We start from the raw sequence: 27,698 nt of genomic DNA on the forward strand, positions 1-27,698 counted from the left end.
TTTGTGTGTGGTTTTAACCTAAGTTTCTAGCATATGTATTACCGATAGCTGTTTTTTTGGAGCAGTTTCAGGTTTACAGCAAAGTACAGTGGAAAGTACAGAGGGTTCCTATGTGTCCCCTGAGCCCGTACAGGCACAGTGTCCCCTATTATCCACATCTGACACCACGGGGGACACACTTGTTACAAACTCTGAACCCACACTGTCATGCCACTTTCACTGGAAGTCCACAGTTTACATTCGGGTCCCCTCTGGGGGGGAGCCCCACGCTTAGCTCTAAAGATGAAGAAGAGCCCTCCCCTCCCCCATTCCCTGGAATCTCTTCCAGGGCTTTGCCCTCAGGCTGGTCCCGAGAGTCACTTTTGGGGAATGAGGCCCAGGTTTCCTTTTAAACCCTTGTTCTAAATGTCCTCTGAGAATGTTTTTACTGGTGCATATTTTTTTTTTTTTTTTTTTTTTTTACTGGAAATGAGCCTGTTAGCCATGAATGTAGGCTGGTTTGTATTAAAACTTGCAAATTGCTTATGAAAAACCCAAGACTTCAGCCAGCGACGGAGCACTGAAGGTGAGAAGAGGAGGATCCAAGCTTTCCTGCCTCTGCATCAGTGGGAGCCCTGGGGTCCGGCTCATGTGAGACCCTTGGGTTCAGAGGTCTGTGGGACAGATCCCAACATGGAGTCCGATTGTGTGGAATGAACTCTTAGCTGAAGGAAGAGGTTAATGGTTACAGAGCTGGGGCTTGAGACACGGGTCAGACTCCACCCTCGAGGTGGGCAGGGCCACTCCTGGTGCGATCCGAAGCCCCTCACCTACCCGGTCCTCTCACGTAGGGACAGACACAATAAATTCCCTTCAAAGTACACAAAATAACTTCGTGTTCCCACTAAGATTTCTGGCTTCAAATTTCCCACCATTAAGTACGAGGTTATCTGTAGGGTTTTCATAGATATTCTTTATACAGTTGAAGATGTTCTCCTCTGTTCCTAGTTTGCTAAATCGTATCTTGAAAGGGTTTTGATTTTGTCAAATGCTTTTCTGCATCTATCAATACAATCATGTGCGTTTTCTTCTTTAGCTCGTTGATGTCATGGGTTATATTAATTGATTTTTGAATGTTGCACCAGTCTCGCGTACCTGGAATGAATCCCACTTGGTTATGGTGTATAATTCTTTCTTATAGGTTGTTAGATTCAAATTGCCTATGTTTTGTGCAGGATTTTTGCATTTATGTTCATTAGCTATTGGTCTGTGGATTTACCTTCTTGTCATGACTCTGTCTCATTTTGGTAATAGGGTAATGCTGATCTCATAGAATCTGTTAGAAAGCATTTGCTCTGCTTCTAACTTCTGGAAGAGGTTGTCTTAGTAATTGGTATTATTTCTTCCTTAAATGTTTGGTAGAATCTTCTGCGAACTCATCTGGGTCTGGTGCTCTCTGTTTGGTGAGGTTATTAATTATTGGTTCAACTTCTTTCCTTACGTGCAGGGCTGTAAACTAGAAGCCTATTTTTTCCCTAACGTTTTAGAGCTCTTTCCACATTAGCACTTTAAATTACCCCGATCTTTTGAAAGGCTATACCATAGCAAATTATTTAATCATTACAGACATTTTGATTCCAACTTTCCAGTGTTTTCAAAAAAATTTTAAGTTTATTTATTTGTTTGTTTGTTTATTTATTTATTTATTTATTTAGAGAAGCAAGGCAGGGAAAGAGAGAGAGGAAGAGAGAGAATCCCAAGCAGGCTCTGCACTGTCAGTGTGGAGCCCAACCTGGGGCTCAAACCCACAAACCATGAGATCATGACCTGAGCCGAAACCAAGAGTTGGACGCTTCACCTACTGAGCCACCCAGGCGCCCCTCACGTTTTCAAAAACAATGCTACAAAATGACCAGCTCATTTCGGCACATGTTTTATTAGGATAAACTTCTAGAAGCGGAATTGCTGTGTCCAAGGGATGTGGTGATGCTTGTTTTTCGTGTTCAAAGAAGGGAAATAATTTTTAATTTGAATTTCTTCTAGTTTTATGTTGGAAAGGAAAGCCTTTCAGTCAAACTACCTAAGAAGCATATTGCTTAAAGGAAGACATGCTAAAAAAAAAAGAAAAAGATGAAAACGGAAAACAGGACTTGTGCCTGAAGCCACCCCGATTAGCCCGTCAGCTTGTAATTTTGGTAGCACTTTCTCAAAGAGAGTCGTGGCCATGCATGTTCTTTCACACAGGAGGTTTTGAATGAAAAATGGGGTGGTTGTACTTCGGGAAGCTGGCGCAGAGCACTGCATTTTAACCCAAATTGCCTTGACTGTGAAGCCCAGGAGCTCAAGTGTTTGCTTCACGGGTGGGGCAAGGAGGCCATCTGAAACTTGCCACAAACCCAGGGGTCCCCCCAGCCGAGCAGAGAAGCGTCATCCCTGGGTTCACTGGGTCTGAGCAGGGCATCCTGGGAAGAACGGACCAAGCCTCAGTCAAGCAGGCGGGCCCGAATGCCAGCTAGCAGCTCAGGGGCCACAGCCTCCCTCGCTCTCTCCACCATCCTCGGCCGGCCAGGACTCGTGCTGGACGTGCCAACTTTCTCTCCTCTTCCCAGGATCTAGTCCTGGAAACCGGAGGCTCTTGGTCCAACGCTCACTATCAAAGGACCGGTAAATCCCATCGGTCTCACACGGTGCTATCTGTGGGACACGACGCCAACTCCTTGGAAGGAAAATCCAGGGGCAGAGTCACTGTTCCGAGAGTCGACAAAGGGGCGCTTCAGGCCAAATTCACAGCCTGCCAGATTCGTGGGATCTTCTCCCTCAGAGTTAATTTGCAGAACGGCACAGGCTGGAATCTGGCTCGGGAAAACCACCATCGTGCTGCTGAGGGTCTGCATACACACACCGTGTATTTCTGAACTTCCCGCAAATGCTCAAGACAGGAAACACACGGCTTCTTGGTGGTGTAGTTTCAGAAACTCCAGGACAACAGTTCCGTGCGCTAACACAACCAAGCACATGTCAAAAGCACCACCCGCGTCCAGGCACAACTCGAATCGTTTCTTTTCATTAGCCTTCCCATCTTGAACCTCCCGAGGGAGCTCGGGGAAGCAGCTGGCTATATACCCGGGTCCTCTTCTCTTCAGGGAAACTTCCATTTGGGCAGCCTTTATTTCTACTTCTCCATTATTCTGCAGGTAGGGACTGCGGTTGGTGGATTTCTCAGACCCTCAAGCTGGATTTCAGCAATTGCAACATAAAGGGCAATTTCTATTAGTTTCCCTTCCAAGAAAAGAGATTTTATAGAAGATCTTGTCTATAAAATCGTATTATAAAATAAACAAGTCATTTGCCAATCACGGCTTGTGAAAACCAGTTTCCACAGGTTTAGAACTCATATAAAACTTGATGCTTCTCTTTTGCGAAACTTGAAGCCTACAGACCCTCATTATTACTTTGCAAAACCAAAATGTAGAAATTCTGATACGAATGCTCAGCCTTTCCTCCTTCCTTTTGGTGTTTCTAAGCTACGTGAGGCAGCTGTCTTCGGGGCTAACCTACCCCGTTCCGTCCCACCCTACTCACCCCATACACAACCAGCGCTGCCCTCCCCATTCTGTCCAATTTTGTTCTTAGTCCCCAAGCTCTTCAAACTTGAACATGACCAGAATCATCTGAAGGCTGGTAGTGCGCGCGCGCGCACACACACACACACACTCTCTCTCTCTCTCTCACATGCACACACACACTCTCTCTCTCTCTCTCACATGCACACACACACACACACACACACACACACACACTACTCTGAGTTTCTAACTCGGCAGAAGGTCGTGGTTAGGGCCCAAGAATTTGCATTTGTTACAGGTTCCCAGGTGATGTTAGTACTATTTGGTCCAGGGACCGTTCTTGGAGAACTACTGCTCTAGATAAAAACCTACCCCCCAAAACGGGCTAAACTAATATATGGCGATGGGAATCAGAACAGAGATTGCCTTGGCTCTGCTGGGATGAGGACAGGCAGAGGAGTTTTGGAAAAGGGCTCCAGGGAACTTTCTGGGGTAAAGGAAATGTTCTGTATCACAACTGGGTGTTGGTTACACAGTTGTATACATTTGTCAAAACTCATCAAACTTAAGATCTGTGCATTTTGCTGATATAAATCATACCTCCATGAAATAAGCCAATTTAAAAAATACCTCCCCTCCAGAAAGTCTGTAATTTATTCAGCATGAGGTATAAATGGGTGAAAGTTACTTACAACCTCTCCCAAGGGAAACTGCGTTTGACAAGGATCTGTGCCTTTTAGGGGAGTGGTTTCCAATTTGCAGACTTTCTACCCTAGAAGTATTATAGTATTTGCAAGGTGTGGGAAAGCTCATACACAGTTAAATCCTGTGTCAATCAATAAATTTAAATCAATTACTGTCACATGGAATCTACAAGAAACCAGTTCCAGAGTTTCCCCTCCTAAAAATAATTTTCAAAATTTCTAGAATGAGATGATATCATGTCTGGCATTTGTTTTAAAATATCTCAATGGGGGGCGCCTGGGTGGCTCAGTCGGTTGAGCGTCCGACTTCGGCTCAGGTCATGATGTCACAGTCCATGAGTTTGAGCCCTGGGTCAGGCTCTGTGCTGACAGCTCGGAGCCTGGAGCCTGCTTCAGATTCTGTGTCTCCCTCTATCTCTGCCCTTCCCCTGCTCATGCTCTGTCTCTCTCTGTCTCAAAGATAAATAAAAACATTAAAAAAAATTAAAAAAAAATTTAAAATATCTCAATGGGAGAAAAACACTGGAGAAAATAGATGAAATCAAGTTGGCAAAATATTGCCTACTGAAGCTGGGTGATGGGCACATGGGGATTGGTGATACTGTTCTTCCTGTTTTTGCTTGTTTGAAAGTTTTCATGATAAAAAATTTAAAAATTATCCATATGGGTATTTCTTATACAAGCCAGAAAACCTAAAAAAATCACAGGGAAAAAATGCCACAGGAAAAATTAAAATTCTCTTTGAATTTCACCAATGATAACCATTGTTAACATGGGTTTTGTTTTCAGTTTTGCACACACACAGTATCTTGCCACACTGTGATATAACTGTTTTGTTCTGTAGCTTATTCATTTAACATTATATTGTGGTATTTTCCCTATCAACAGATAATTGAATCATTGGAATTTACTTGTAAATGACTATGTATTAATCCATTTGTAATGGATTTATCAGAGTGGACTCCCCTACTGTTAAACATTAACTTTGTTTCCAATTTTCCCTACTAAGTAATTAGTATCTTTGTAACATACTTTTGTACGTATCCAAGCTCATTCCTTAGAATAAAATGTTCAAAGCAGAACTGATGGATGAAATGGTGTATGAATTTTTTGAAAGGGCATACACATTTTTAAAGCTTCTGACAGGTTATGCCAAGTTGAATATGAGTGTTTTAAGAATCTACACCCCTCAGTGGTGTATAATCTTGCCTGTTTGTCCTCAGCACCCTGGGGACTATCATTTTCATAAACTTGGACAATTTCATGAACCAAAAAAGTGATTTCTTATACAAAAATGCATATGTTTAAATTGGTAAAAAGAGTTGAATATTTATTGACCAACTGTATTTCTTAAAAGTATTTCTGTATTTCGGTCTTTACCTTATCAACCTACAAGAGATTTCCTTACATCAGTACAACAATGCATTGTCTCACCTTCCCAAATTCTTAACCAATCACTTAGCACTAACTATCAAATGCTCCACCCATCCTTCTCCCACTGATCTGAAGTCTCACCATCCACTACGTACTGATATACTCCCACTATATACTAACACTTAAGCACATTGGGTCTGTCTGGGTACTTCCAGCCTTCTGCTTTCGAGGATTTATCTACTGTGCCCTCTACAGTGCCAAATGATTTTGCTTACTGTAGCTTTAAAATGTATTTTGATATCTGAGCCTTTCTCATTATTTGAGGGATGGAAATACGTGAGTGAGACGGGAGGCTAAAATACAACGGAGGCAGGTGTGAGTTTAGGGCAGGCCGTTGTAAGCCGGGTAGGAAGTCTGGAATTTGTCCAGTGGGGAAAGGGGGACAGTTAAAGAGTTTAGAGCAGGAAAGAACACAATCCCCGTGGCACTTTAGGAGGAGCACAGTTGCAGGGTAGAGAACGGATTGAGGAAACCATCTGAAAACTGAAAGGCGCCGTGAGGAGGCCATTTGAGACGTCCAGGGGAGCAGGACAGGGGCCGACGTGACGTGCAGATGGCAAGAGCCAGGTGAATCCGGGAGATGCTGAGAAGGGAGGTTTTGGAGAACTTGTAACAGAAAAGTTGTGGGAGTAACGGAGAGGATGGGGCAAGGGAGAGGGCTAGGAGGTTAAAGGACACGAGCACAGTGCAGGACTGGTGGCGCTCGAGGTGCTAAAAGAAGCATCTGTAAGTCGCTGCGTGTGTGGAATCTGAGGCTTAGGGAGACCCCAAAGGAGGATTCGGATGAAAACTGAAGCCAGTGCGGAGTGAGGGAAGATGAGGGCCCAGGTGAGAGTCCCAGGAGGTGAGCAGACAATGAAGAGTTCATACAGGTCACACCGCTGCGGCCAGGCAGATACACAGGAAACCCAAAGGAAGTCAGAGGAAAACGTGTTTCAAGGACGAAGGCATGACCCAGTACTTAAGGCTGCAGAGAGCAAGCAAAATGCACCACGGTCGTCCACAGGGAAGCCTCCAGTAGCCTTGGTGAGAGCGCTTGCACTCACGTGGTAGGACGGAAGCCAGAAAGCAGTGGACAGAGGGATGAAGAAACGATGGGAGGTGAGATCATAGAGACGGTGAATATAGAGGAAATTTAGGGCCATGAAGGGGAGGAGAGAGAGAAAATGGCAGCTAAAGAGAGCTGTTCAATGAGTGTATGAATTATTTTCTGAACAGTTTCGTTTGCTCTGACTCCCTAAAGTAACGCCCTCTCTTCTGAAATGTTGACACCTTTCACTTGTATCATAATTCCTCTCTGTTTGCTTGCTGATTCCAACTGACCAGTGGTGTGCTGGTAAACACTAACAACAGGCTCCTGGTTGGGGGTGGGGGGGTGGGGATTGTCTCTGCCAGGAGGCTGACCCTGTCTGATGCAGCACGCAGTAGACAAGGTCTCAGTGCAATTTCTGACACAGTTCCCGAGAAATCGTGGTTATAAAAGGAGCCTGAAATAATTAAAGATAGGCAGAGGGATATATGTATGAGGATGCTCAATCGTGGTATTATTTATTACAACGAAAACCACACAACTACCAAAACGTCTGAGAACAGGAGAATGTCTAATTTAGGGTACATTCATAATAGGCTGTTGTAATAGCCGTTAAAAAATCATCCTTTGGAGCATATTCAGTGTCATGGGAAGATGTACATTACGGAGTGAAAAAGACAGAATGCAAACCTATATATGGTCCATAGGATCCCAAATTGGTGAACTAAATAAAAAATGCAGGGTAAAAAGATCTGTCTGACGATGAAGTACTTCTCTCAAGGCAGACTTGTCGTGAATGATTTTCATTTTCTTTTTTTAATTTTTTCAAAGTTTATTTTTGAGACAGAGACAGAGTGTGAGCAGGAGAGGGGCAGAGAGAGAGGGAGAGACAGAACTCGAAGCAGGATCTAGGCTCTGAGCTGTCAGCACAGAGCCCGATGTGGGGCTCGAACCCACAAACTACCCTAGGACCCAGCAATAGCACTGCTAGGAATTTACCCAGGGGGTACAGGAGTGCTGATGCAGAGGGGCACTTGCACCCCAATGTTTATAGCAGCACTCTCAACAATAGCCAAATTATGGAAAGAGCCTCAATGTCCATCAGTTGACGAATGGATAAAGATGATGTGGTTTATATATACAATAGAATACTACTTGGCAAAGAGAAAGAATGAAATCTGGCCTTTTGCAGCAACGTGGGTGGAACTGGAGGGTATTATGCTGAGTGCAATAAGTCAGTCAGAGAAGGACAGATATCATATGTCTGCACTCATATGTGGATCTTGAGAAACTTAACAGAAGACCATGGGGGAGGGGAAGGGGAAAATAGTTACAGACAGGGAGGGAGGCAAACCACAAGAGACTCTTGAATACGGAGAACAATCTGATGGTTGCAGGGGGTGGGGGGAGAGGGGAAAGTGGGTGATGGGCACTGAGGAGGGCACCCGTTGGGATGAGCACCGGGTGTTGTATGGAAGCCAATTTGACAATAAATCATGTTAACAAAAAGAGAGAACCGTCTACTCTCAAAAATTCCTTACTGCTCTTAAAGAGGTGAGCATCCAGCTCCCTCCTCGATGACATAAAGGAAGGGAAGAACCCCTTCTCTGTTTTCAGGGGAAACACAGGCAATTGTCCAGGAGGCAGAGGAAGCAGTGTGCAGTGCTGAGCAGGTAAGGAGGCTGGCAGGAAGAAGCAGCCCGGCCAGGGGGGAGACAGAGGCATACCTTTCATGGAGCCTTGGGGGTGCACCAGGGAGGGGGCGAGAAGAGACGTGACGCCTGCAGACGTCAGGCCCTCGACCCCACAGACGAGCCGCCAAGAGAAGCAAAGCCAGAGAACCCGCGCGGAGGCCGCTTATGCCATCGGCATCCAGCTGGTTAAAAATAACTTCACTTACTAGTTTAAGTGAGATCACCAGAGGGCTGGAAACTCACTGTCAGTGAAACAAAAATACTGGAAGGAAAATAAGAAAAGTCTACATTCATGATGAGCTTTATTTCAAAAAAGAAACCCAGGAAGGAAGCTGCCAGGATATTCCACAGGCTCTGTTTTCCTTCTGAGCTCTTTAGGAGGCCCACGTCTGCCATTTTCGGAGTGAACACGCTCCGTTGTTCCCATCTTGCCAAAGAGAAGTGGGAGCACAGAGTTAAGTGCCGTGAAGCATCGTCAGGGAAAAGGCAACCTCAGGAGGGGATACTGTCCTGCTGCCTGTGCTGAACCCCACCTCACCTCCACCACCACAGGAGCCGCAAGGACGCCCGTTCCCCTCGGCTTCTGCTAAGGCGTTACACCTTCAGCACACAGGTTTCCCTTGTTGACTGCGCTGTCAACAAAGGCTCCACTGAGGAAAAGTAACGGCTCCACTGAGTAGGGCGAGGGCTGCATGGGAGCGGTTTCAAGGCTCAAAAGGATGAAAGGAGGCTCTGAACAGGGACGGCGCTCTCTCCGAGTGACTCTGGCAGAATCCATCCTCCTTTTCTAGAATATTCAAGAGAGAGCAGCCCTCCATCCCTAACACCCCCTCAGCATGCATTCCTCAGTCCCCTTCATGGCCCACCCGAAGCCTCCTCATAAATCAGGCCTGTAGGACCAAGACTCCAGTCTCCCCCACATGAGGCTATCCCTCTCGACCTGGAGGTGAGGGGAGGCCAGGCCAGGCTCAGGCAAAGTGTTCTGGGAGGCAGGACTCTGGAGCACTAAAGAGCCACACACAGTTCTCCCTCTACTAAAATGACACCGCCCTTCACATAGGCTGACAGCCATCACGAATTGGCTTCCCATGTTGGTTCCCACGATTCAGAGTGTTTTTTGTTTTTCCTGTTGTTGTTATTGCTGTTGTTTTTTGGAGAACTTCGTAGACCATTTTTTTGTTGTTGGAAATTTTTTATTTTTACATAGTTTAACGTTCCAGAAATATTTTAAGAATCAGGATTTCCACAAAGCTGTTTATCCAGGGGGGCACGGCACGGATGGCTCAGTCGGTTAAGCATCCACGTGCGACTCTTCACTTGGGCTCAGGTCACGATCTTACGGCTGGTGAGATCGAGACCTGTGTTGTGCTCGGTGCTGAAAGCACAGAGCCTGCTTGGGATTCTCTCTTCCTCTCTCTGTCTCTGTCCCTCCCCTGCTCTCACTTGCTCTCTCTCGAAATAAACATTTAAAAAAACAAAACCCAAAAAACCCATTTATCTGGATTTACCAAGGTGTTCTCATTTCACCCATTTGCTTTATCATTTCCCCCTCTCTAGATAGATAAATAGATACATGATAAATAGAGATATCTATTTATACAGAAACAAACATATGTATGTTTGTGTATATATATCTATATATGTATGTATATCTGTATCTGTAATTCTTTCCTGAACCACTTGAGAGTATGTTGTAGATATGATGTCTCTTCATCCCTAAAACCTTGGTACACATTTCAAGAACAGGGATATTCTCTTACACAACTGCAGTACAGTTACTAAACAATTATCTAATTCCTAATCCAGATTCAGATGTTATCAATTATAGCTATTTCCTTCTGGTCCAGGATACAGCCCAGGCTCACAAATTATATTTTGCATTTTGTCATCAAGTCTTTTTAGCCTATTTTAATCTAGAACAGTTGCTTTGCCTTGCTCCTCTGAGACATTTTTAAAGGCATTTTGTAGACTGTTTCTCAGTTTGAGTTTGGCTAATGTTTCTTCATGATTAGAGTCAAACTATGCCTTTTTGGCAGGAATACCCCTGAATTGAAGTTGTGCTCCTCTGAGTGCGGTATATCAGAAGGCACATTGCGTTGGTTTGGCAAAAACTCAGTAATTCTGGAGTTGCTATCACGGCTTTGAGCTTGGTGCCCTACGGGATGTGAATCGATGTTTCCAAACTCTGGCTTCACGCACTACACTTGCATAGACGCAACCTGTCTGAAGGCCTGTGAGGCGGGAAGCCCAGGCTACCCTGTTGGATGATGATGAACAATGGTTCAGTGGCCCCTGGTGCCCTAGCCAACAGCCACCAACTCCCAGAAGCAAGGCCACCTAACCAGCCACTGACTGTAGACTCCTGAATGAGCCCAGCTGAGCCCAGCAGCAAAACACAAACCGCCGGTCCAAAAAAGACGGTGAACTCAATAAATAGTTGTTTAACGCCACCACATTGTGGGGTGTTATGTTACGTAGCGAAAGCTAACTGACACCCCTTGTTATCAGGGAAAGAAAAGACTCAGAAGCCCCACATATTCACCGAAGGAAGAAAGTCATGCTCTCTTTCTTCTGGCTCTGTTCTGTCTCTCTCAGGGATCTGAGCTTTTGCCTGCGTTTGGGATTCAAAGGATCATTCTAATTTACTTAGGTGATTTTGAAAAACCATGGGTATTGTTCTCCCCAAGCCCTGCAGAGCAAGGCCACATCATTCACTAGCTCGACTGGGCAGATACTAGGAGACTCTCCCAACACACCCTTCCATAGCAATTAGCAAATGAAGAAACCCTTCTGGAGGAAGAGCCCGTAGAGGCAGAGAAACCTGTCACTGATAAGCATCTAACGGGCACCAGCCAGCACCTTGGGGTTCCCCTGGCTCTCTGACTTCCCAACTCCTCTGACCCCTTCCTCCGAGATTAGGATTGGTGCCTCTACAATGCAGCCTGAAGGTTTGTATTTCTAACAGGTCCATTTGGTATTTCTCATCATCAGAGCGGTTTGGGACACTCTGCATTAGGAAAGCAGCTCTTGGGGCGCCTGGGTGGCTCAGTCGGTTAAGTGTCCGACTTTGGCTCAGGTTCTCACAGTTTGTGGGTCCGAGCCCCGCATCAGGCTCTGTTCTGACAGCTCAGCCCGGAGCCTGCTTTGGATTCTGCATCTCCCTCTCTCTCTGTTCCTCCCCTGCTCTCACTCTCTCTCTCTTTCTCTCAAAAATAAAGTTTAAAAAAAAATTAAAAAAAAAAAAAAAGGAAACAGCTCTCAAGCTGGACGATGTGTTAAAATCCCTGAAGAGCTTTAAAGAACCCGAATGCCCAGAACATTTATATCTGAATGTCTAGGGCTGGTACCCAGGAATCAGTACCTCTTAAAACCTCCCAGATGAGGCCAATGTGCAGCCAAGCACCACGCATGCTGATTTCCAGCACTGACGAGCAAGCAGCTGTCTTTTGCCCCGTTTGCACGTACACCCCCCTCTCAACAGCACGTGTTTCTGATAATGAAGGTGTACTGATTTCAGTGCACATGAGATGCTACCCTGGAGACTCCGCTGTGGTTTTCTCACTGCTCAGCCGATTTACCAGAGGGAAGCAGAATTGTCCATCCTAGGAGCAGTTTCCTAAATCCTGTAAATTTCCTTTTGGGGAAAAAATGATTTTTTTTTCTCTTTAGTGTGCTGTCCACAGCGAAGACAGACCGAAGGACAAGCTGTATCAGCAACTGTAGCAGATGCTGCAGGGGTCTGCCCCGCATCACCTAGATGCCTTGATCATTTCCATGGTGGTTCCTGGTGGGCACTTTTGCATCTTTGCCGGAGGGTGGCACTCAGGCTACTGGAACCCTTTGCCAGCACACATCGTAAACCAGAAGAGCCTGGGGATTTACATCTCCCTGAAGCAGCCCTTATCCAATGACTGACAGGTGCAGTGGTGTGGATACCCCTGCCTTCTCACCCCTGATCATGGCAACTGGTGACCTTCACTGTCTCCTGAGACCTCCTGTAGGATCGAGCCAAAGTTACCCGTCACCTCACCGCCACTGTGGACTTTGCTGAGTGTGGCACCCCTGCTTTCTCTGCCCACTGCCCCACCGCCCTACTGGCTTTTCTTTGGAAGCCTTTCTCGTCGCAAGGTCTGCTTCCGGAGAATGCAGCCTCGGATGGCAACCACCATGCACACCCTCCAGAACCTTTACAAGGGTTCTGGCACTGACCTTCATCCTTCATACAGAGGGCATTGGACCTGCCACCAGGAACCGGGTTGCTTTCAATTCTCACGTCCACGGCTCTCATGATTTGCTGCTCACCCCTCCCCTTGCTGCACACGGTTGTCCTGAAACACACAAAGAAGACTGTGTCAGGGGGACTAAGAACGGGAAAGAACAATTCTTTTCTGCTGTCAGTTCGGAATCAGCAGACATTTTTCTGATTTAGGATCTTTGGCTGAAAGCATCCGTAGGGAAATACTCTCCCCAAACACATGTCTACGGTCAGGAAGACACAGGTGACGCTTCAGTGAGGCCAAAGGTACCAATTCAAGTTTCAGAGGAAGGAGCTCATTGATCTTTTCTAGTATATGGTTTTGTTTTGTTTTGTTTTGTTTTATTTCACAAAATGCTGCTTTTTTTTTTATTAGTTCCTTTCTTTGGGAGGGGGTTTTTCTGTTCCTTTCCAGATTTCTTAAGACGGATCGTAACTTAGTTTATAAACCTTTAGCCTTTCCTCTTCTCTAACACAAGCGTTTAAATGCTTTACGTGTTCCTCTGGGTACAGCTTTAGTAGCATCTTACAAGTTTGAGTATGTTATCGTTTTAATATCATTCAGTTCTACATACATGCTACTTAACAAACCATAATTTATCTTTGCCCCATGATATATTTAGGGGTATCTTTGATAAACAACAAGTAGTAGAATTTTTTTTTAATCTTTGTTTTCTAAATGAAGCGCCCCATCTATTTTAATCTAATTTAATCACTGTGATCTCTGTGATTTGTGAATTGAAACCTGCCATCTTTCTATTCGTTCTGCGCATTCTTTCTTCCTCTCTTTTCTTTCTCCTATTTTGGTTGTTTGAATTCTTTTTTTTTTTTTTTTTTTTTTGGCATTCCCTTTTTCTGTATGGGTCTGTAAGTTATATGTCCTTTTACTATCCTCTTAGTGGTTACACTGGAGATTATGTATTCCTCCTTGACTTTTTAATATTACTTGCACCCTCTTCTCCAACAATACAACTTAAAAATACTTAAAATATTATGTGTTGGGGCACCTGGGTGGCTCAGTTAGTTAAACATCTGACGTTGGCTCGGGTCGTGATCTCGCAGTTCATGAATTCGAGCCCCACGTCCGGCTCTGTGCTGACAGCTCAGAGCCTGGAGCCTGCTTCGGATTCTGTACCTCCCTCTCTCTCTGCCCCTCCACTGTTCCACTGCTCATGTTGTTTCTCTCTCTCTCTCTCTCTTAAAAATAAACATAAAAAACTAAAATACTATATATTAACATACTTAAAACACTTCCTGACTTATATGCCACTTAGTGTTTAGTACTATTATTCTTGCTTTATATAACTACACAATTTCAATTTACCCCTATGTTTACTCTTTCTGTTGCTTTTTTGAATCTCCAGGCTTCCACCTGTAACTACTGTCCTCTTGCCTGAATATTAGCCTCTAGGGTTTCTTTTAGTGCGGGTCTGACATAATGAATTTTTTCACTTTTTGTCTGTCTGAAAATGTCTTTATTTTACTTTTATTCCTGGAAGATATGTTCACTGGGTATAAAATTCTAGGTTGGCAACAATTTTCTTTTAGCACTTTGAAAGTATCATTCAACTGTTTTGGGGCTTTCATTGTCCATTTATTGTCGCTCCTTGGAAGGTACCCCTTCTTATTACTACTTTTAATATTTTTCCTTCGTATTATTACATTCTTATCAGTTTCACCATGATGTGTCAAGTTGTGAATTTATTTGTCCCACTCATGTTTTGAAGGGTTTCTTGAATCTGTGCCTGGATGTTCTTCCTCAGTTGTAGATAAGTATTTTCTTAAGTTTTAGATAATTGCTTTTGTTCCTTCTTTCAAAATTCCAATTACATATTTCTTTGCCTCTTACCCTTCTGTATTTTTCATCCTTTTTTCTTCTGTTTTTTTTTTTTTTTTTTCCTTCTGGATACTTCCTGAAATATCTTCCGGTTCACTAATTTTCTCTTTGGGTTTTTTTTTTTTTTTTAATCAGCTATTAGATCCATCCACTATGCTCTTAATTTTAGTTACTGTATGTTTCACTTCTGGAGCTTCCACTTGGTTACTGTCATAGTTTTAGTCTTTTGTCAAAATTCTCCTTGTGTCTTCTGTATCTTTGAACATTTGAAAAGTTATTTTAAAGTCTGCATCTACCAATGCTAATATCTAGAGCTTCTATTCACTATCTTTTTTCTGGTTGCCTTGTCTCCTTATGTAACTGGTTAGGTTATATTATGTGGCAGGGTGCCCGGGTGGCTTAGTCAGTTAAGTGTCTGACTTCGGCTCAGATCAGCATCTCACGGTTTACGAGTTCGAGCCCTGTGTCGGGCTCTGTGCTGACGGCTCAGAGCCTGGAGCCTGCTTCAGATTCTGTGTCTCCCTCTCTCTCTGCCCCTCCTCCGCTCACATCTGTGTCTCTCTCTGTCTCAAAAATAAATAAACATTAAAAAAAATTTTTTTAATGTTATATTGTGTGGCAAATCCTATTTTTCCTAAAATTGTTTGTGGAAATACATTGCCTAGGATAATGTCATCCTTCTAGAGAGGATGTTTAAAATCAGTTCCACTAGCTATATGGAACACCGGAGCTCCAGTATCATCTCAAGCCACACTCATGGCTCCAGAAGCTTTTAAGCCACGCTGCAGTTCCCGTGAGGGCCTGCATACTTCTTACAGTTTACTCTTACTCCTGGGGTACAGCCCTGGAATGTCCCAGCCCAAAGCAAACGACTCCACAGGACCTGCCTACACAAAACCTGAATTCCAATCTCTGTCCCAGTCCTATGAAGCTATGTAAATTGCCGCTCGGTTTTGTTCAGTCATCCTTTATGGAATGCGCAAAGGCTTCCAGGAGGCGAGTGGCCCCCAATTTTGGATTCACCACTTTAGGGCTCCATCTCCCTCTGGGTTTATGTGTATAGTCAACTGAAATCCATGGAGACACAGATCACATGAACTGTACGTTTATTATGCCATCAATTGTAAGACGTGCCACACATTTAATAACTGGCCTTCAGGGTGGAGGGGGGATGGCTGAAATGTATGTATTGATGATCAGATACTTCTGGGGTCCAGAAACATCAAAATAGTTGTATTCTTAATACGTCGTGTTGTAAATCTATCAAGGAAGTATGTTTGTCACAAAGAACTATCATCTAAGCAATGTAGAGATCTACTAATATGTCCTAACACCATACCGCAAACCCAGAGAGGACAGACCTTTCCAAAGACCCACTCCTGATCTGTAAAGCCTGGGAGACCCAAGCCTGGCTTCAAACTGGCTCTTTGGAATTCCTAAACACCCTGGTTATCTGATGTAATGACAGCAACAACGTTATGAAAAATATCCACACTTAACTACACTGTGGAAATATGCATGCACAGGACCTATTTGTCTGTCCAGAACCCGGATGTAAAATGTAAGGCAGAGACAGCCACGGTTCCAGATTCACTGAAAAGCTTTGGGGGTAGCCTTAGCGGTCTTCTTTGTTCAACTGCTGCTTCACGTGTGGCCCAATTGGAAATGTAAGTCAGCCCGGTTGTGTGTGTTGTCTATGGCCATCTGCCAGCCCGTCCTCAAGGTTATTATCAACCAAAGTAGTTGCTGGAGCCCGCTCCGCTCGTTCACATTCCTGTGGCATGAAGGAGACAGGAATGGCCCCTGCCTTTTCTGAGTATGACTAAAGAAGCAGTGACCAGAACTGATGGGAAGTTTTCTCCCGGCTGGCCACAAGAATCATTTCTCCGCAAGGATTCCTTTGGTCAGGAACTGAGGGCCCGAGGGGAATGGCTTGCCTCCGATCTGTGATGTCTAGGGCCTGAGCTGGGAAGACCCAGAAGCTGGCAAGAACTCAACAGCTGGGGGACAAGAATCACGGAGAGACACCTTCACTGGCATCTCTGGCGGTCGATGCTGGCTATGGACCGGGACCCCGGTTGGGGCTATCGGTGAGGGCACCTCTGTGGGGCATCTCCCTGGGGCCTGGACTTCCTCACAGCATGGCACTCTCAGGATAGGCAGACGTCTCACATGACACGTCAAAAGTGAGTGGCCCAGGAATCTGGGCATGGATTTTTCCGACCTAACCTCAGGAGTCACATGGTAGCACTCTTGCTGTATCCTATTGGTCCAGGCCATTCTATGCTGTGCCTGGTTTAAAGGGAGAGGACACAGACCCGGCTCTCCATGGGAGTAACACGAAAGAACTCATTCCCATCCTCCTCTTCGCAGGTATGTAGACGAACCCCCACAGGGAAAGAAGAGATCAAGGGTATACACCGAACAGTTAACAGCCATTACCTCTGAGGCGGGGAAGAAGACAGAAACTCACTTTGAACTTTACACATGTCTGTATTACTTGAACTTTTCACAAGCATGTACTGGTTTCGTGACTTAGAAAGAAACTCGGCACAACAAAGTCAGGGGGGAATACGGTGACAGAACTCCAGAAACGTGCTTTTATTTGAGAACTGAAAACAAGAATGTGCCCGAAGCCACTGCCCGCTGGCCTTGGCCCATCCTGGCACCTCAAAACGGTGACGAGCCCCCACAGGAGCCCTGGCGGGGGAGCGGGGGTGCGAGGGAAGGAGAGCTCCCCCCAGCGTGCCTGACTCACCCCAGGGTGCCATCCGCCAACCAGCCCGTGGTGCACACCGCAAAGGCACAGTCCTGGACCGCCCTCCGCAGCTCGTCCGCAGACACCAGGTGCGCACCCCTGCTCCTGCAGGAAAGCCGGGCCGCCTCCAGCTCCAGGCCGCGCGAGCCGTTCTCAGACTCCAGCACAAACAGCTTCCCTGTGTGGGGACAGGCACGAACACGGGCTTACCCCCCAGCATCCACGGGGTTGAACCTCAGCACACTCAGCCCCTGGCAGACACGGGTCGCATCTGTGGTTTCCTGCTGGCCGCGAGTCCCCAGCGAGCAGCGACCCCCCCACTGGACTCGTCCCGGGACGAGGTGACGACACTTACTTTGGTCCTTTTACCTGTCTTACGCTCCTGTCGCCTTTAATGACTTCTTTTTGGTTTTAAGTTTATTTTCTTAGAGAGAGACCGAGAGGGCACAAGGAGGGGAGGGGCAGAGGGGGGGGGGGAGAGAATCCCAAGCAGGTTCTGCGCTGCGAGAACAGAGCCTTGATCCGGGGCTCAAACTCCCGAACCACGAGATCATGACCTGAGCTGAAACCAGGAGCCGGAGGCTTCACTGACGGAGCCACCCAGGTGCCCTGCTCCTGTCTCCTTTAAAACAAAATTAACCATCTGCTTTGCATGCTTCTCTGGACACACCCTACAAACCTTCCTTTTTCAAAGCTATTTTACAAACACCGTGTCATAAGGCCCAGCGTCCTAGTTGTCCCGGGCAGCTGGGCAGTCGGTGTCCAGGGGACGGACGTCGGACTCGGGTCTGCCTTCTTCTGCCTGCCCTGGCCCCGGGGGGGCCCCGTACACGGCAGGCCGCTTCCCCTCTCCCTGTCTCAGAACATCATCGGGCCCGTCCCGCACTTGTGCGGCTGCCACTTGGCCCGGGCCGGACGGGACAGCGGAGGCCACGTCCGGGGCACCGCGGCTTCCCGTAGCACCTCGGTAAACGGGCGTGCAGCGAGCCTCAAAAACGTGGGACAGGTGAGTGCCATGGGAACAGGAAAGCAGGCAGAGGAGGAAGCTGAGTCTGAAGGCAAAAGAGAGCTTTCGGCAAGAAACTCATGGCGGAGGACGGAGGGAGCACTGTGGTCTCTGGGAGCCTCCTGCAGAGGTGAAGCAGTGCCTGGGAAAACCCTGTCAGGTTTAAGGTAGGGGGCAGGAAAAATCCCGGTTAGAATGAGACACTTCGCTTCCCTCTTTTGGCAAAATTATCTCACTGTGTTGATTTTATTGGAATGAGACACGTCAGCTGTGATCGGTTCTGAGATAATTATAATAAATACGATAAGCCCTCAGCTTTGGGATCAAAGCCGTGAGGAAAATTAAAAAGTGTTTCACACGAAACGTATCTGTAGGTGACTCGTCCTCCCTTAGACTTGGTGCCAGTGTGCAGTACACGGTCTGAACAACTGTACTCGATGGCCCTGCCTGGAGAAGCATGTGCCCCAAGACACTTGTGTGTCAATGGCATTTGCCTCAGTGGGAAAAAATATTAGGAAAGTTAACTGATGCGCTGATAGTCAAGCCCTTGAAAGAGGGGGACAAAAGGGAAAGCCCAGGGCGCACATGAGGCAGAGAAGGCGACAGGCCTCTCCTCTCCTCTCCACCACCATCACACCTGCACGTAAATACACAAAGCTGGGACCGTGAGGGGTTGAGCTCTCAGGATAAGAGTGACCGAGGATAAACAGTACTCCCTCCCCTCATTCTCAAGGGACCGCGGGAAGAGTGTCTGAATGCCAGATACCCAAGCGCTAATACTCAGTGGGAAATGTCACCCTGACAAAAACTGACGTCTAAGATACTTTAAGCCGTGAATTTAGCTTAAAGTGGCTTGAGGCCGACATTTATCGACACCCAGTAGGAACACAGGGAAATCTTGTCTGGAGGGAAAAAAAAATCTTCATCGTAGGCTTCGGGAAATCCCATGCAAATATTCTTTCAAAGGCAATGACCACAACACTAAAACACGGCTAAGTGTTCAGGAGACGAGGCACCACGAGTGAGAAACCACATACACTGTGTCCAGCAGAAACTGACCTAAAGGCACATCTGATAGTGTTATTAATAGGCACAGATCATAAAACAATGATAATTACCACATCTAAAGGAAGAAAAGACAAGTCTGAAAATATCCGCAAAGAAGAGAAAACGACAAAAAGGGGCTTAGCTGAACTGCAAAAGAACCAGGCAGGACTTCTAGAAATAAAGTCACAATGATAAATCAAAAATGCAGTGGATGCTCTTGGCTGCATGTCAGACACAATCGAACAAAGAACTTATCCTTGGGGCGCCCTGGTGGCTCGGTGTTTGACTTCGTCTTCAGGTCATGATCTCACAGGTCATGAGTTCGAGCCCCACGTCGGGCTCTCTGCTGACAGCTCGGATTCTGTGTCTCCCTCTCTCTCTGCCCCACCCCCGCTCACACTCTGTCTCTCTCTCTCAAAAATAAAATAAAAACATTAAAAAAAATTTAAAAAAGAACTTATCCGTGAAACAGAAGTCAGAAGAAATCATTCAAAAGGTAGCAGAGAGACAAAAAAGATGGAAAATAGTAAGTTAATAAAAAGACATAAAGGAAAGAATGAGATTCCAGAAATAAATCTCCACGTTGACAGTCAACTGATTTTCAACAAGGATGATCGAGACCACCCAATGGGAAAAGAAGAGTCTTTTCAAGAAACGGTGCTGGAACAACTCAACAGGCACGTGCAAAAGAGTGAAGCTGGACTCCCGCCTCACCCTTTACACAATAATTCACTCAAAGTGAATCAAAGGCCTAAATGGAAGAGCTAACACCGTAACACTGAAGAGAAAACATAGGAAATCTTTGTGATCTTGGATGATGCCATGGTTTCCTACATAGAACACCAAGAGCACAAACAACCGAGGAGAAAATATACAAGCTGAACTTCATCAAATTAAAAACGTTTTGCTTCAGAGAACAACATCAATAAAGCGAAAAGACAACCCACAGAATGAAAGAACATTTCTGCAAATACACATCTAGTAAGAAACTTGTATATAGAGTGGGTAAGGAACTCCCACAACCCAACAATTAAAGAGACCAAGCAACCTGAGTACAAATGGGCCAAGGACTTGAAAAGATCTTTCTCCAAAGAAGCCATACAAATGGCCAACAGGACACTGCTGATGTTGCTAACCATCAGGGAAATGAAATCAAAACTACAATTAAATACCACTTCAGGGGCGCCTGGGTGGCTCAGTCGGTTGGGCGTCCGACTTCGGCTCAGGTCATGATCTCGCGGTCCGTGAGTTCGAGCCCCGCGTCGGGCTCTGTGCTGACAACTGAGAGCCTGGAGCCTGTTTCTGATTCTGTGTCTCCCTCTCTCTCTGCCCCTCCCCTATTCATGCTCTGTCTCTCTCTGTCTCAAAAATGAATAAACGTTAAAAAAAATTAAAAAATAAATAAATAAATACCACTTCATGCTCTCTAAGATGGCTACTAATAAAAAAGAAACGACAGAAAATAACAGGGTTGGCAGATAGGTAGGGAAAAAATATCGAACGTGTATGCATTGCTGGTGGGATTGTGAAGTATGATTCACAACAACCATTTGCGGAAGGAACCAAAGTGTCCATCAACAGATGAACGGGTAAACAAAATGTGGTATAAAATACAAAGGAATATTAATTATCCTTAAAGAGAAGGAAAATTTGACAGATGCTACAACGTGGATACGTCTTGAAGACATTATATTAAGTGAAGTAAGTTAGTCAAATTCATAGAGAGAAAAAATAGAATGGGGGTTACCAGGGGCTGGGGTGGGGACGGTAGAGAATTAATGCTTCACGGGAATGGAGTTTCGGGTAGGAAAGATGAAAAAGCCCTGGAAACGGATGGTGGTGACAGGTGTACACCCATGTGAATGTACTCAAATGCCACAGAACTGCACACTTAAAAATGGCTAACACGGGCAAAGGATCTGAATAGACATCTTTAAAGAAACGGCCAATAAGCACACGAAAAGATGCTCAACGTTATTGGCCGACAGCAAAATGCAAATCAAAACCACAAGGAGATGTTACTTCCTATCCAGTAGGATGGCTATCATCAAAAAGACATTTTTGGACATAAGTGATGGTGAGGAAGTGGGTAGAGTGGAACCCTCAAACGCTGCTGGTGGGAACAGAGAAGGATGCAGCTGCTTGGAAAACCGTCTAGCATCTCAAAAGTTGATAGCAGTTTCTCCTAGAGTTACCACGTGACCCAGCAGTCATACTCTTAGGTGAACACCCAAGAGAACTGAAAACACATGTTTATATAAAAGCTTCTGTATATGCACTGGGTGTTATATGTAAGTGACGAATCATTGGGTTCTCCTCTAGAAACCAACACTACACTGTACATTAACTAACCTGAATTTAAATAAGTGAATAAAAAAAAAAGAAACTTCCGTATGAATGTTCCTAGCAGCGTTATTTATAATAAATAATAAATTAAGTCCACAATTATAAAACTGTGTGTATAATAGCCAAAAGGTAGAGTCCACCCAATGACCATCAACTGATAACTGGATCAACAAAGTATGGTCTGAATAGCCACACGAAAGAATATTATTTGGCAGTGAAATGAAATGAAGTCTTGACACATGCTACAAACGGATACAAACATTATGCGAAGGGAAAGCAGCCAGTCACCGAAGTTCACACATTGTATGAGTCCATTTACATGAAATGTCCAAAACAGGCAAATTCACAGACACAGGAAGTAGTTGCCTAGGGGTTGGGGGGTTGAGGAGAAACAAGTAAATAAATGCCAATGGGAATAGGGTTTATCTGGGGGCAAAAAAAATGTTCTAAAATTGTGCACAGTGATTCATAACTTGGTGAGCATGCTAAAGACCAGTGAATCACACGCTTTAAAAGGGCAAATTGTACAGTATATGAATCATATTTCAATAAAGCTGTTATTAAAAAAGCCATTGCTAGAGAGGAACAGGTTCTGTTATGACAGTTATTTCATGAGTAATGTAAAATAATTTTGAACAAATAAATGACAACTCTAGACTAGAAAAAGGCAATATTAATAAAACTACAGGGAGAATTGGAAAAAATCCACAGTGCTTATGAAAATTTTAACCACTGGCCTCCTCAGGAATCGATGAAACAGGAAAAAAACTGGAAAGAACATATAAGATTTAAGCAACAAAATTAACACACTTGATGTAAGGACTGATGCACAATATGGCAAAGTATAGAATGTACATTCAGTATAGACACACAAAGGACATTTATAAAACTGATCAAATACTGAGCTTCAAGACAAATCAAAAAACATTTCAAGACTCAAATCATACAAAGCATATTAAAAAATTTTTTTTTAATGTTTTTATTTATTTTTGAAGGAGAGACATGAGCAGAGCATGAGCAGGGGAGGGGCAGAGAGAGAGGGAGACACAGAATCCGAAGCAGGCTCCAGGCTCTGAGCTGTCTGCACACAGCCCAACGTGGGGCTCGAACCCACAAACTGTGAGATCATGACCTGAGCCGAAGCTGGACGTTCAACCTACTGAGCCACCCAGGCGCCCCTATACAAAGCATATTTTTAAACGACAATACAAACAACCTAAAATGACTTGTTTTATTTATCAAACACTTATACAGTGTTTACTATGGGTAAGCTCTTTATAAATTGCTTTATAAATATTGCTTTATAAATATTGCTTTATAAATATTCCTTTATAAATTGCTTTATAAATATTAAATTAATCCTTATAACAACTCTGTGATGCAGGTGTTATTATTGTCCTTATTTATAGTTAAGATTTGGTATGAATTATTTGTCCAAGATCACACAGCTGGGATACAAAACCAGGCATTTTGGCTGTATCTCAAAGTTCCTAACCACTGTATTATATATATTGCCTCTCAATAGCAAAGTAATAACTAGGAAAATCCCCTTGTGGATGGAAATTACAAAATATACTTCTAAATGAACGATGGGTTCAAAGAAAACCACAATTCAAACAAAACATTTTTATGCAAGTGACAAAAACTTGTGGGGAAACTCAAGTAGTATTTAAGGGACATTTGTAGCCTCAAATGATCATATTACAAAAGAAGAGTTGTTGATAACCAATGATTTAGTTTCTTATCTTAAAAACATAGAACATAAAATTAAAGCTTCTAAAGAAGCAGAAGCAGGGAAATAACAAAGATAGGACAGAAATCAATGAAATGGAAAGCAGACGTACAATGGAGGAAATAAAGCCAAAAATTGTTTTTCTAAAGAATGATAAAATTGCTAAATCCTTAGCCAAACTGATCAAGACAAAAAGAGAAAATGCAAATTACCAATATCAAGAATGAAAGGGGACATTACTACAGATCCCATGGACACTGAAAAGATAGTAAGCGATTATTATGTTATATATGCCAGTACATCTGACAATTTAGATGAAACGGACAAATTTCATAAAACACACTTAGCAAAACTGACCCAAAATGAATAAGAAATCTGAATATGTCTTAACCTACTGAAGAAGTTAAGGGGCACCTGGCTGGCTCAATGGTGGAGCATGTGACTCGATCTCAGGGTCTTGAGTTTGAGCCCCATACTGGGTGTGGAGATTATAAATAAATAAACTTAAAAAAATAAATTAAATTCATCATTTAAAAATCTTCCCATGAGAAAAACTTCAAACACATATGACCTCACTACCAAACACTAAACAAAACAAAACAAAACAACAGCTCACCTTGCAGCCACCTTTTTAGACAACAGTGGAGGGAACAACTTCCCCACTTATTTTAGAAATCACCATAATACTGACGTCAACACTTGACAAGAATATTACAAGAAATGAAAATTACAGGCCAATATATCTCATGAATGTAGAGTCAGTAACCGTAAATCTGTTTCTTACTCCAGGCTCAGCTCTAGGTCATCTCTTTTCACTACGAAATGTTTCTCTAGGATTCCATCCACACACATGGCTTCATACCTTACACAGATGACTCACCTTTTTGTCTTTAGTCCAGACCCTTCCCACTGACCCCAGCCACCTCTACACACCTCCACCCTCTCTCGCCCGCACAACTCAAATGGCATCCTATATGGTCTCTCTCTATATCCAGTCTTGCCCCGGTCCCATCCATTCTTCCTACATCACCATCAGGGCAATCTTTTCAAAATGCAAATCTTATTAGCCATTCTACCACTGGAAATCATCCAATGACTTCCTTCCCTTTTTTGGATTAAAAAGAAACTTTGTCTATGACGCCCCACCTCATTACACCCACTCCAATTTTCCTAGCATCATTTCAAACCATTTCCACCTCGGACTCGTGACTCCAGCCACTCTGTCTCTTATCACACGGCCCATTTTCCCTGCTCACAGATTTTGTGTGTGTGTGTGTGTGTGTGTGTATGTGCTATTCTTTACCCAGACACCTGTTCTTCCCCCTCTTTGCCTAGTCAATTCTTACTCCTCTCTCAGATCCTAATGCACCAAACCAGAATCTCCTGGTACAGGCTCTCATAGTACCTCTGTCCTTTAATTTAATCACTTATCAAAATCACAAGTTCACATTTTATTCACATAATGATTTGCTTACTGACTAACCCATTGGATGTTAAACTCCCTGATAGCAAGGACCTATTTCCCCTCACCATTCTATCCCCAACAGCAAGGATTGTACCTAACATATGATAGATGCTCAATCAATTATCTGTTGCATTAATGAATCTTTTCCTATAATCATTACCCAAACACAATTAATTTCCATTCAGTCAATGTGAAAAGTTCTCAGTTTCAAAAGTATTTTAAAAGCACAGTAGAGGGGGTGCCTGGGTGGCGCAGTCGGTTAAGCGTCCGGCTTCAGCCAGGTCACGATCTCGCGTTCCGTGAGTTCGAGCCCCGCGTCGGGCTCTGGGCTGACGGCTCGGAGCCTGGAGCCTGTTTCAGATTCTGTGTCTCCCTCTCTCTCTGCCCCTCCCCCGTTCATGCTCTGTCTCTCTCTGTCCCAAAAATAAATAAACGTTGAAAAAAAATTTAAAAAAAAATAAATGAAAGCACAGTAGAAAAAAAGGGGAAAAATACAGGGGCAGATCTCTCTAATATAGGAGATGCATATCTCATTAGTCAAATGCAAACTAAATGTTTTTCATTTGAATTTATCTCATTGACATTTTTTAATGAGTCCATGGAGGTTTTACTAACTCCAAGTCTCTCTCCAGATGTCTGTGACACATCAAGTCTAGCTGAATGTTTCTTCTTCCTTCCACCACCGTAGAGCACAAATAACGAAATGTGGAAAGCGAAGGTCGTTAAACATATATTTCGCAGGGAAAAGAACCCTTTCATAATATAGATTATAATTCTTCAATGGCTCTGTTATAAAAGTTGGAACTCAGTAAATGGAGTTTCTTGAAAGTAAGTGTACTTAGGGAAGCAGGGAGAGGAAAGAAAGGAGAAGGGAGAAACAGAGGCATTTCTGGCAAGGGATAACCAGAAAAAGAGCTGTGGTGTTTCTGTTTCTCTCTCCTTGTCCAATGATATTTCTGCCTTCAAGCTTCTAGGACCCACACTAAGCCAGATAGGCACAAAAAAGCTGATCCGTATCCACTTAGCATTCCACTTAAGCAGTTATAATAGGGTGAACCTCTAAAGCATCGTGGATTCAGAAGTACTTCTTTAAAACGAATTAAAGTTGGTACAATACTACACGGTCTTCAAAAGTCGATACTAACTCCTATTTATTCCACTTGCATTCATCAGGCGAAAAATACTATAGTAAAAAATTAACAGTGGGTTGGCTGCTAACAGGTATGGGATTCCGGTTCAGCGGATAGAAATGTTCAGGAGTCAGTGGTGATGATGGGACAATGCAATGTACGAGCTCCACTGATTATAAATGTTTAAATGGTAAATTTTACACGGACTACATCTCAATGGAAAAAAAAACCCAACAGTCTTCAGGAGGAACCTTCAAAGTTAAAAATGTTTTCTTTTCTAACACTCTGAGGCTATGAAGAAATAAGACATTCAGCCTTAATTAGGAGCAAAGGGTTCTGCAAGCTGGCACTTCGGACAAAAGCACCAAGATTCTAAGATAGTATCTGGAGGTTTTTTTTCTCACTTTCCCCCTTTCCCTAACCACCACGCCTCTTTCTGGCAAGCCCACTCCTTTCACCGGGAATTGTTTACTCAAAAAGCAACGACGTTTAAAAATATACAAAGCATCCCGAATCAGCCAAGCGTTTTTCTTCTTCATCAATCCAATCGGTCCCAAGCTTGGACTTTCTAGAAACCGCTCATGGATGTGAGAACTGCTGTCTTCTTTCCTCCCAGATCCTCCTGCACCAAGTCAATGGGGGTTTGTCCCAAAATGAAAATACAGCTGAATTAGCTTTTCAAAATGTAGCCGAGATAAGGCTCTGATCCTGCCAATTTAAGGGAGGTGCTGAAAGCTGAATTCAGGTTTAAAAAAAAAAAAAAGAAAAGAAAAAAAGCAAAGAAACAAACAAACAAAACCAAAAAAGCGGGCCGATTCTCACAAGCTGCAAGAACCTGTTTCTTGCCTATTTCTGCGGCCTCGCGTCACACGACATCCTCACCTCGCACACTCGGCTCCAGCCACTCTTTAATCCCATCTCCCCTGCCCGTCACAGGGCCTTTGCACATGCCACTTCCCCCGGGCAAGGCACTCTCCTCTCCCCTTTGCCTGCTGATTCCTATACTCATCTTTCCGACGTTCTTGGACCAAGACAAACTAGCCGGTAGCCTTGTCAGCCTCGCCGCCGGGAGCCCCTTGAACGGACGTGGAAAAGCAGGTCTCCGCAGAGCCGGCTCCGGGGCGCCCTAGACGTGACTTCACCGCAAAGCCCTTTCATGACGACCTTCGGAAGGCCAGGCTTTCTCGGGTGCTCGGGGAGGGGTCGGGAGCCAGGGGGGGGGGCGAGAGGGGACCCGGAGGTCGAAGGAGGGCCGCGGGGGGCACCCCCGCGCGCCGCCTCGCCCCCCGGGCCCCGCGCACACTCACCGTCCGCCCGCACGCACACGCGCGGCAGCCCCAGCAGCAGCAGCAGCAGCAGCAGCGCCGCGGCCCAGAGCGGGGCGCGGGGGCCGCGTCCCTCGGCGGCCATGGTCGCGGGGGTCCGGGCGCCGCGGGCTGGAGCGCCGGCTGCCCCGCGTGGGCGCCGCTCGGCCGTGCGCGCTGCGCTCTGCTCGGCCGTGCGCGCCCGGCGCGTCCCGGGGAGGAGCGCGCCGAGCCGCGGGGAGGCCGGGCGCCCGGAGCCGCCGCGCGGGGGCCCCCCAGCTCCCGGGGGGGTGGGGGGTGTCGTCCGAGGCGCCGGGGAGGCGGCTGGACGCGCGGCTCCGCCTTCGCGCCGGGCACCTGGAGGTCTCGGCACCGCCGGAGGCTGCGCCGCACGCCGAGCTCGCGGGGCGC

At 45.1% G+C, this 27,698-nt stretch overlaps 1 protein-coding gene across 1 annotated transcript in view; it reads right to left on the bottom strand.

Annotated features, from left to right (window-relative positions):
• SUSD5 (sushi domain containing 5) overlaps window positions 1–27,423 on the bottom strand; it is a 50,830-nt gene extending 23,407 nt beyond the window's left edge. Inside the window, exons 1-3 of the mRNA XM_043595858.1 lie at window positions 27,291–27,423; window positions 17,258–17,435; window positions 12,617–12,735 (exon numbers count right to left, since the gene is read on the bottom strand). Coding sequence (XP_043451793.1) covers window positions 12,617–12,735; window positions 17,258–17,435; window positions 27,291–27,393 — 400 coding nt within the window. The 5' untranslated portion in view covers window positions 27,394–27,423. The remainder of the gene's footprint in view (window positions 1–12,616; window positions 12,736–17,257; window positions 17,436–27,290) is intronic.
• Between the last annotated feature and the right edge of the window lie 275 nt (window positions 27,424–27,698).

Source organism: Prionailurus bengalensis, chromosome C2 (assembly GCF_016509475.1).
Source record: "Prionailurus bengalensis isolate Pbe53 chromosome C2, Fcat_Pben_1.1_paternal_pri, whole genome shotgun sequence".
NCBI lineage: Eukaryota > Metazoa > Chordata > Mammalia > Carnivora > Felidae > Prionailurus > Prionailurus bengalensis.